Below are 10,909 nucleotides of genomic sequence, written 5' to 3'. Positions count from 1 at the left end.
CACACACACACACACACACACACACACACACACACACATATATATATATATATATATATATTTCTTAATATCTAGATGCCAGATTTTAGTCATATGCCGTCCTAGTGACGTATTTTACAGAAGAAAATAGCAAATTCTGAAAGGGTAAATAATAAGTGAATAAATCAAGGTTGAGTACGATATATTAAGACGATTTTGGAGCCTTACCACGTCGTTATAGTTCATGTCTCCACGTCCCGTCTCTAGCTTACAACCGTGCATCGTTAAAATAGCACTGAAACGTAATTTTCATTGCAAAAGGCTTCGTCGTAAGGCTGTCATGGTAAAACACTCCCCTTCTTTCTGCTGCTTTCCAAAATCAGGACGACGGTTTCCCAGCGCCGGTTCCAACAGAAAAATAAATAAATACCAGTTCCATTCTCCAAGTGCTTGGAGAATGCTACGGTTGAACTGATATGCCACGGAAGCAACTTATGTACACGCGACTTGTGTAGCTTTTATGGACAGAGATCTTTCTTAATTCTGTTATGTGCTGTTGCCTGGGGCGCGTAGACGACTTTTGCAACTGACCTTTGTATGTTTGTAGTTACGCACAAAGCTACACAATGAGTTATCTGTGCTCTGCCCACCTCGGGTATCGAAACCCGGTTTCTGGCGTTGCAAGTCCGCAAACATACCGCTGTGCTACTGGGGGGGGGGGCTGTCCTTTGCATTCGTGGATACGACTTATTGCAGATCTCTTTCTGGATGATCATGGTGCCCAAAGTTGATTCATACTCCTTTATTTCTGAATGCCATTAAATACAAGGAATATTCCCATCTTGAAAATTCTAAATCACCGATTTGAACACATCTATAGGATCTCGCTGTATAAATATTTGGCGTTGTAAAGGGCTGTTGCATACCCTTCTTAAAAGTGATCAATTTTTTTATGGCATAACACTACTACAAAATGCCAAAATGTTCTGATGCATGCTGTTCCACCAGCGGCTTTATATAGGCTGTGTTTTTCATGTGACCGGTTGATTTGCATATTAAAATCGTTTAAAGATAACGTAGTCAATCCTCTGTATTTGTATCAAATTTAAAAAGATGTATCAGCAAAAAAAACAAAAACGAAAAAAAACATTTTCTCATAAATGGGCGATAAAAATAATTTCTTCACACAGCAGCTTGAAGAAACATTTGAAGAAATTTGCTTTTGAAAAATTTATTGTATAAAAATATCACAATAAACACTTTTTTTATGTAGAAAATTTTTAGAAACGTTTTTAAAATTGTTCCTATGCTATATACTTTACATCTTCTCTGAAGAGTTGCTACATTCTGCGAACAAAACTGCTTGTCATTATTTCAAAATTAAGAAAAAAACAACTTTTAAAAACAAATAAAAACAAAACTAGTTGTTGGCGAGCACATTATTAGGCTTAGTATAAGCACAAATTTAACCACGACTAAAATAAGATGAGAAATATGGCCGTAATACTTTTTTTTTTGTTTTTAAATACTAGAAATACACAAGTTACATGGTTAATTAAATAACAATATATAGTGGCCGTACTTATTTATAAAATATCAAATGTATAGTTGTGACATCAGTCAATGTGATGATTTATTAAAACTTGACTTAGAAAATAAGCTCCTTCAGAAAAAATAAAAAAATAACTTCAACAAAACCAGAAGTTTAAAGTACAAAGTATCAAGAACACTCCAGTAACCATTTACTGCTGCGTGAATTTCATACCAGTGGTTTTCACTCACCTCAGTTACATAGTCTGGAACATCGTCGATTGTTTGAAAGATTTCCTTACGTGGGTCTACTAAGTAGAACATACGTCCTACCGATCTCAAACTCAGGTTCTTAATCATTGTTGGCCACAACACCTAGAATAAAAACACGTCTCTTAGATTTCATGCAACAAAAATCAATTTAGAAACTACACCATTCCAAAGAAAAAAATAAAGTGAGTTAGAAAGAAATGACAGACACAATTTACAAGAATTCAAATATTACAGTATTTGTAGTACAGAAATGAATGTACATACGACGACCTGTAAACATGTGTCATTCACTGCAGCTGAGGGCGTCTTATTTTAAGTTGTTGTTCAGCAACTAAAAATATGAACGCTAATCGTATTTCATAACAACTGTATTAAATCTCTCGTGCTGCCTTGAAACTACTTCCTTCATCGTCGACCGTGCTCAGTACACATAGATAATGTGTGTATAGCCGTCCCTGATTTTAAACTGTTATACTCAAGAGCGCCCATCGTCAATTCTTCTCTGATCGAACAGTAGCGAGGGTTTTATTGTCACTCTTATAACGCTGTGCACCCACGGCCCCAAAGTATCAAGATTTCCCAATGGTCATGATTATCCACTATTATATGACACCACAATATTCATTGTATCAGACCAATACGAAGGATGGGGAAATCAGTCCTAGATTACACACTTTCAACAGACCCTGAACTGTATGCGGATGTAGGCTTCAGAGGCCACGTACAAACGAAAGAGTTCATCCGTTGGAGCTGTATCAGGAGACTTAACGAATGTGTGGCCGAATGACGTGAAAGGCTGTGATCCTAGATTATTAAGCCATATTCCTCATGAAAACAGCATTTAATACCGAGCGTAGCTGCGAAAGTTTGGCTTGCGAATGTTCGTAAGATTCAAATCCTTGTTTATTATCTTGTTAATGTTACAAATATGCCCAGCTTCAGCGTATTTTTTTGGGGGGTGAAATACTTCTTTTTTCGTAACCACATCTTTTATTTTGTGCATGATGTTTTTGTTTCGGATTTGGATTTCGTTGCTTTGCGAAATTTCCTTCTTTTACGGAAAGCATTAAAGGCTTCCTTCTTTGAAATATTGAGTCCTTTGGAGCCAGGGCTGTAGGAAGCGGTAAGGCCAGTCAGGCCATGGCCTGAGCACTTTTTCATGCCATGTATAGCTACAACTTATGTATTAAAACTTGCTTCTTTTAATTCAATACATTACGTTGTGTGTATGCAGTATTTGTAGTTAAAATAGTTCAAGATTCAAGCTCATGGCATTAAATTTTCCAACATTTTCTGGGGAGCATGACCCACAAACTCTTCTTCCCTAGAAATGGCAATGGCCTGAGCAGTAAAATAAAAGGCAAATACGGTCTACAAAGTTTAACGACACTGCTTTATGAATACGTCTCTCCAATCTCATATTTACCCCGTGCATGTTAATTATGAACTATAGAATAGTCGGGGTTTCGCTGTGAACTAATTTTACAAGTGCTAAAACGTTGCCTTTGGTGCTACGGATCGCATGCGGATAACATGCTACAAATCATTTAAATAAGGCGCGATTAACGTTGCATTTCGTCAGTCAGTGGTTTTAAAACAATAACCTGCATCATTATCACAATATGAATTATAGTCTGCAAGTTTTCAAACTTAAACACTGTGGGCTACTTTTCAGGAAAGGAGTACGTGTGTGTTTGTGATATGGAATCAGGATTTTGTTCATTCGTGTATCCTTAGAATTTGATTTCACGCAAGTTTTACATATATACATAAATTGCTGAGCATTTCTTCAATGACGCTGAAGCTTTCTGTTGTGAACAGAGTTGAATTCAGTGCTTTTCTAGAACTTTTTGTTGATTTTAAAAGTTATTTTTTTATTAGATTTTCAACGAAGTATGTTACACGTCAAGCATGTCATACGTTATGTTCATATGTGAGCCCGAATAAATTTGCATATTTACGAAAACGTTGCGTTGTTCAAAAAACTGCATGTTTTTACATGCCGTGTACAACTGTAAGAAACGTTAATGGTACCGATAGTCACAACTAATTCATAAAAATTTAATATGGTATCGGTGCTTTCAACAATGCATTTGAACATTCACCAATCCTTATAATTTCATCTAATTGGTTTAGCTTCATGTTAACATGGATTATATATTTTCAAACTCCTCAAATTCTATTCCTAGAAAACACTAACGTTCAAAGTCTACCATGTCAATATATTAAAAAAAACTACAAATTCAGATAGAGAAAAATAGTGTTAACAATTAATTTTTGGTCACTGTCATGGTTTTCAATTAGATCCTTTCACTGTGACAGATCTACAAGTATACCCAGGATCCCTTTGATGTATATTACAATACTGCACTAATACTGGCTTAATGTCGTGATAGATAAGATTAAAACGAGTAGTGAAACGAAAACATAAGGCATTAGCTTACATCAACCAACCTCTGTCAAAACTACCGAAAGGAGACTAAATGAGCAAAATTGGTTACTATGGTAACCTTTGTCAAAACAACCGAAAGGGAAATAATGAACAAAACTGGTTACTATGGTAACCTCTGTCAAAACAATTGAAAGGAAACTAAATGAACAAAACTGGTTGCCATGGTTGGTCTGCGAGTCAGAAACATCTAATAACAGTAGAGAATGTAAAAGTCGGAGAGAAATATTGTCAAGACCATAAAAAAGGAGACGGACCATCAGTGGAAGAATGTCAGTTTGCTTGTTTTTTGTTAAGCACAAATATACAGAATGGGTGAACTGAAGACAATGTCATGAGGAAGTGCTTGCAAGTCTCTTAGAATCATTGAAGAATTGGTGCGAGATGTGCAAACGGGAATGGAGCAAGTTTTGGTGCTTATGGAAATGTAGGAAATCGAAGTGGTTTGTAGGTCACATTGAAGGGTAAATGTGGACATACTCTGCTGACAATGTGACATGTTGATCGTCGGTCAAACGTGTTTTTAGACGAGGTAAAGCTATCATCATTCATACAAAGCCTTCTTCACATTTCCGTTGTAGTGGTTTAAGGACAGCAGTTTAATAGAGAACACCAGTACGGGTCAAACCGACCACAGCATTGTCAAGTTTCCTAATTTCAAGGAGTTCGCTTCTCACAAATTTGCCTCGTACTGTGTCAATGAACTTAGCTATTGTATTGAAACACTTGCACGACATTGAATTATCTATTGATATTAATTCAAAGAAATAGCAGTTGCAAAAGATTTTCTAAATGTGTGTACTGATGCAAATAGCCTATGATAACAAAGAAATAAGAGGAAAAAATGTTGACTAACTAGCCGAGTTTACAGAATGTTTACAGAGCTGTTAGAGATCTTCAATTCAGGAGAAATGTTAAACGCACTGGTGAATGATGAAAACCTATTTCTATCTACATATGACCGCAATGAATTTGGGCAAATACAAAATACAAGGTTGAATTCACGATTCCCATACTTGTTGATTGACAAAATTCCAGGACTTTCCAAGAACTAAGCAGTTTTTTCAGTACATTTTAGGCTAATCAACAACCGAATTAAATACTTCATGTATAACCGTCAATTTTTTTTTATATCATTTTGTCGTTAAGTTAATTAACAGAAAAATACCATAGCGTGTAGCTCAACTATTTATTTTAAACTTCTAAACGATTAATTTATTTTGTCAATCCAGCATGTATTATACATATTTTTATGCTTAATCCTTTTGTGAGACTATCATAATTTATAGTACTACGAAGCGCCATCATTAACCAATATAATCATTAATAACAGACAGACAGTTGATTCTTTTCATACAGTATTTATAAAACCAATAAAACATACAATAGTAATTTAAAAACTTTAGGGAGAGAGTTAGCACGTGACGCTTAATTAACGGTTCATAGTTCCTTTAAAGGTTAAAATATGCGATGTATATTTTACAATTTCAATTTATAACAACTAACTAAATAATTACAATTTTCCTAAATCTAAAAAAGAGGAGATCAAACAATGGTTAGAACGATGGGTATGGAAGGTTAGCTACAGGTCAAAGGTTCGCAACTCCAGGACATTGACTTATTACGAGTCAATGTCGTTATACTAGCGGGACCTTGCCTGGGGGTGGATGACGTATCTAGTAGTTACGGTTGAAGAAAATTGGCAGGTATTTAACTACAAGACTTTCACTGGTGTTCTATGCAACACATTCTGGAACCGGTTTGCCAGCGTTTGATAAGTTTACTTATTTTAAGTTTTATTTGTTATTGCAAAAAACAAAATAATAAAATCTACAAAAACACTGTATAATAAAGTAAAAAAAAGTACAAATATTGAACAAAAACAAACAATGACTTTTAAGAGAATGTTTTAGAGCAAAGCTACATTGGTTTATCTGCTCTGTCCACCGCGGAGAACAGAACTCCGTATTTTAGCATCGTAAGTGTATAAACTTGCTGCTGCCCCACCGGGAAACGACTATCAAAAAAAAAAAAAACAAATATCATATTACATGGACTAACACACACCGATTAACCCACTCGAATCAGAGAGATATTAAATCTGACCAGAAATTGAAAAACGACTTAATGTCTTAATGTACATATTAAAAATTAAGTTTATTTTCCCTAAACAGACTAGTTTTCTTCGTGATTTACTCACCGCAGCTAATGATAATTCGACGAGGAAATAATAAACATTTAAAACATTATTATTCGTTTGTCGCTGCCACTATTTTTGTTTCATTATATATATATATTATTAATGGATTTTCCCAGGTTTTACTGCACAGAAATGAAATTTCGGGGTCTTTTCAGGCCAGGGACAGCAATGTTATATACTGGCGGTTTTTTCGGACGCGTGGGAACCATGTGAATTATTTCCCTGTTGTCCAACTTGAGAAACTCCTTACAAAGTTTTAATTTACACAACCTGATGGGAAAATTGAGAAAATGAAAACAGGAGGACTACTAAAAGTGAAGCATATCCTCAAAAGTGCTAATGTGAACCAGACAGTTGTTGATCGCCTCTTATGTCTCACCATATTCAACGTATATAAAACTTCTTTTCTCCATTTGAAATGAGATAAAGTCTGGGATTAGTCGAGACACAATGATTGAATTATTTGATGACAAACATCAATTCTAAGTGCACGGATGAGTATGACCCATGACCTGCTATTGCTGAATGGATGACCAGAAAAGAAAGGAGGGATATTGATAGCCGTTTAGATTTGAATTCTTTCTGCAAACGAGAGCTCTTTATTCGGAGGATCTTTTGACGGAGCTGGACAATCATAGTAGAAAATGTCATGAATAGGTCATAACTATTTCACTTTTTATTAGCTTTTGTTAGCCACATTTCAGAAATGACCATTCCTTTTTGGGACAGTACCCCAATCATTTTGCAGCCTGTGAGTCTAATGTTAAGGGAGGCCGGAGTCAAATTTAGCGAGAATGTTGTTAACCCAACGTCTGTATTAATAAACAAATAAAAAAGTCTAAATACGTAGGCTATGCTGAAAGGAGAGCTAGTGTATGTGAAGGAATGATATTTAGGGTTCTTGTGGAAGAAACAAAAGCTAAAACACTGAAAATTCCATCATAACGATAGTTGCTACAATGTAGAGGGTACGAAAGATTCGTAAAGTGTTTCAATCAAAGATCACATTTTTGAGGTGCTCAAAGCGTAGGTAACATACATATTTTGGTATGCCTTTTATCAATAATTACAATTTTAATGAGTCACAAGTAATTTGGTTTGAAAGTTTTCACGTCCAGCTATATTTGTTACAAATTTAGTAAAACATTAGAGAAGGTGGCTAGTTGCTTGTTTGTTTAAAGATAAGCACAAAGCTACATTATGGGTTATCTGTGCTCTGCCCACCACGGGTATCGAAACACAGTTTCTAGCGTTGTAAGTCCGCAGACATGCCGCTGTGCCACTGGGGGGCGGCTAGTTGCTACTTAAATTTTACGAAAGTTTACATTTTATTGTCGAAACCTATACAACCTATGAGCACCATTCCTTCAACATAAATATAATGATTGTGATAGATATTTAAAAATTTTAATTTACCGTTCAGTTGTTACTGTTTAGTAGAGCTGCTTCATTTGAAAATCATCTTCCACTGTGAATTTTGTTTTTTAGGATCTCTTCCATTGTTTTCGTCTTAAAAGAGTAACTGATAATACGAATAAACAGTTTTCATTTGAAAGACGAAACAGCATTGAGACTTCTTACTGATGCATGATTTATTGACATTGATTTATTGTTTTAATGGCACTTTCTGGATTTATACATTTCGCTGACAGTATGGATCTTATTGTTACTTTTAATGTTCGATCAAGTAAACCACAGATTTATTAGTTAAGGTTTTAATTCAGATGGTGGTTGATATACGTGGAAAAAAAAAAAAGTGTCGTTTTCACATTGGTCATACCCATATAATAGTGCTCGAAAACAAGATCTACCGGTCTCGTTCCAGAAATATTACATTGAATTCATCACAAATGCTTCACGCTTAGTTCGTAGTGAACCAGTCTCACGTAATGATTTTAACCTCCAACAATACGACGTGAATCACCTAATAGCGGAAAAGCATTGTAAAATGAACAACAGTAGAATGGGCGTTCCGAAATAAACAGTATTGTTTAGTTCTATTATTAAGTATTTCTCTGTAACGGCGTGGGAACAAACGTTCTAGGACTGAACCTACTCTTACGACCATACATTTTTTGCATAAATGTGATGTTTTGTATGTAATAGACCACATTGAGCGTTATATTAATAATTAATCACACTTTTAATGTTTTTTTTTAATTATCACTAACATATATTATTGTTTTTCATTTAATGATAGCTTTAGCTTCAAATAACAATATTGTACAGAGACCTTAGTTACACATATTTAACACAAAATCACTTTAACGAAGCACATAGTCCTAACATAATAATAATAGGTAGGCAAACAGCGATTTAAATGCATAAGAGCTTTATTGATGGTGGAACGTACTACTTGTTTCAACAGAACATTAAATCTGTCTTCTTCAAAGTTATTACTTACTTATGCTTATAAATCGTTGTTTGCCTAACTATTATTAACACAAAATTAAAATACTTCTTTTCGCAACGTACGAAAACAGTAATACATAACAAATTAACCGTCAAGACTAATAGTACCAAAATATTTTCGTTAATGATTACGTATCAGTTATCGAGCTTCGGATGGAGACCGGAAATGAAATTCTACTTCTACATGCTATACAGTATTAGTAATAGCAGTTTAAAAAAGTTTCACAAACACAACTCGGATAAATAGTCCTCGATCTAATTTTTATAATTATCGAAAATTTTGAAAACTTGAACGAAATAAGAGTATAAATGCTTTCATACCTTCAAGCCTAGTAGTTGAGAAAACGAATAATCACAGTCGCTGTTCTTGATATATGGGAGTTCTGTCTTCCATCAAGTGTAAACGTTGACAGAAATACACCCTACGACCGCTAGCGAATTTTATCTACTGTAGGCCTATGTAGTGCATAATAAAACCACGTGAAACTCAGTATCACATATACTTTGAACTCTTGGCAGACTTCCAACTTTTTCTCAAATATTAGTAACTTTTCTTGCTCTTGTTCCACGTTGTCAGATTTTAGTAAGGAGGGGGTAATTGAAACGAAGTGAGCATTGCTGCTAAAAGTGTTCAGTTTGTAGGATAAGATTAAAATGAAATTATTTAAAACATGCCAGTCAAAAAAAAACAAAAAACAAAAACAAAAAAAAAAAACTGAAACACAACAGCCCAACGTTTGGACTTCCAACAGTCGTTTTCAAAATTCTGACTTGCTTGGGTCTTTGTCGATATTTGATCTGTATCGCGCCATCTATTGGTTTGCAAAAGAGGCTCCTATTTATCAAATGTGGACTCGCTCTAGCAATATGTCCCCTTCTGAAAATACCTATGTATCATATTTTGTTCATTATCTAATGTTTTCTCATTAAGTGAAATCTTTTAGTGATACGTGTTAAGCTAGAGTGGATTCTATTATTTTTTCAGTCTTTACTGCACGGTTACGTTTCCAGTTCTTTCTTTTAACGATCGTTTACTTTCTCCAATATACATAATACCACTGTCTTTAAACTTTGTTTGGTAAATTTAACCAGACTTTTCTAAGGGATCTCCTATATTTTTTGAATCACCCAACAAGTTTTTAAGACGCGATATAATTTAAATGAAACTCTAATGTTAGCAGAGGTAAAAATTCTATTAAGCTTTTATTAGTTACTAGACGAAAGGTAAAGTAATCCAAGTTTTTGAAGTAAAGTTTTTAAACACTTAAGAACAGGCGTTTTGTTTTAATACATCTTAAATATAACTTAGTTTTTCAAGCTTTTTCGTATAACTATTGCAAATAACGTTTTTGAACAAAGCCACATTGAACCATCTGCTCTGTCCACCAAGGACTATCGAACCCCGGACCTTAGCGTTGTAAGTCCGTAAACTATTGCAGAGGAAGATAAGAGGAAAAATCTATGTACCTGTTTGTACGTAATATATCATAATCCGAATGTTTTAGAGATCAGAGTATCTAAAAAAGGTAAATAATTATTTTGTTATATTTTTAAAGTAAACTGGATACATTTATATTTAGCATTTATATATGCTAAAATACCTGAGATAAAAAATTATCATTGTTATATTTTCTACGCAACTAATTTAACTAGGGTAATTATAACAGCCAATTTTCTTAAACGTGCCATAGTCAAATTTGCAACAAATGCTGATATAGAGGGTTTTTGGCTAAGAAACAAAATCCTATATCTATACTCATCTACTGACTAAATTATCCAGCCACCAAATCTTTTTGGGTGGCTTTCTTTACCGTGGCTTAAGTGATTCCCGCGAAAAAGGGAGGGAGGTTAGTGAATTTATTATGTTGAAGGAAAATTGCAATGATTGTTTCCAAATGGATTGCAAGATTCAAGACACAATGTTGAAGTTTGGATGACATAAACTGCTTTATGTTATAAAAAAAGCTAAGGTTGGCTAATTGTTGGCAGAAAGGATGGATAAACGATCAAAACATGAACGATTTGTTTGTTTGTTTTTGAATTTCGCGCAAAGCTACACGAGGGCT

The 10,909-nt window shown here is 34.5% G+C and overlaps 1 protein-coding gene across 1 annotated transcript in view; it reads right to left on the bottom strand.

The window, feature by feature from the left end:
* Positions 1–9,443, bottom strand: part of LOC106465498 (alkylglycerol monooxygenase-like) — a 40,153-nt gene extending 30,710 nt beyond the window's left edge. The window contains exons 1-2 of the mRNA XM_022393411.1: positions 9,165–9,443; positions 1,762–1,884 (exon numbers count right to left, since the gene is read on the bottom strand). Of these exons, the coding sequence (XP_022249119.1) occupies positions 1,762–1,869 (108 nt within the window). The 5' untranslated portion in view covers positions 1,870–1,884; positions 9,165–9,443. The remainder of the gene's footprint in view (positions 1–1,761; positions 1,885–9,164) is intronic.
* Between the last annotated feature and the right edge of the window lie 1,466 nt (positions 9,444–10,909).

Source organism: Limulus polyphemus, unplaced genomic scaffold (assembly GCF_000517525.1).
Source record: "Limulus polyphemus unplaced genomic scaffold, Limulus_polyphemus-2.1.2 Scaffold1963, whole genome shotgun sequence".
NCBI lineage: Eukaryota > Metazoa > Arthropoda > Merostomata > Xiphosura > Limulidae > Limulus > Limulus polyphemus.
This window is presented reverse-complemented; position numbering and strand designations above follow the sequence as displayed.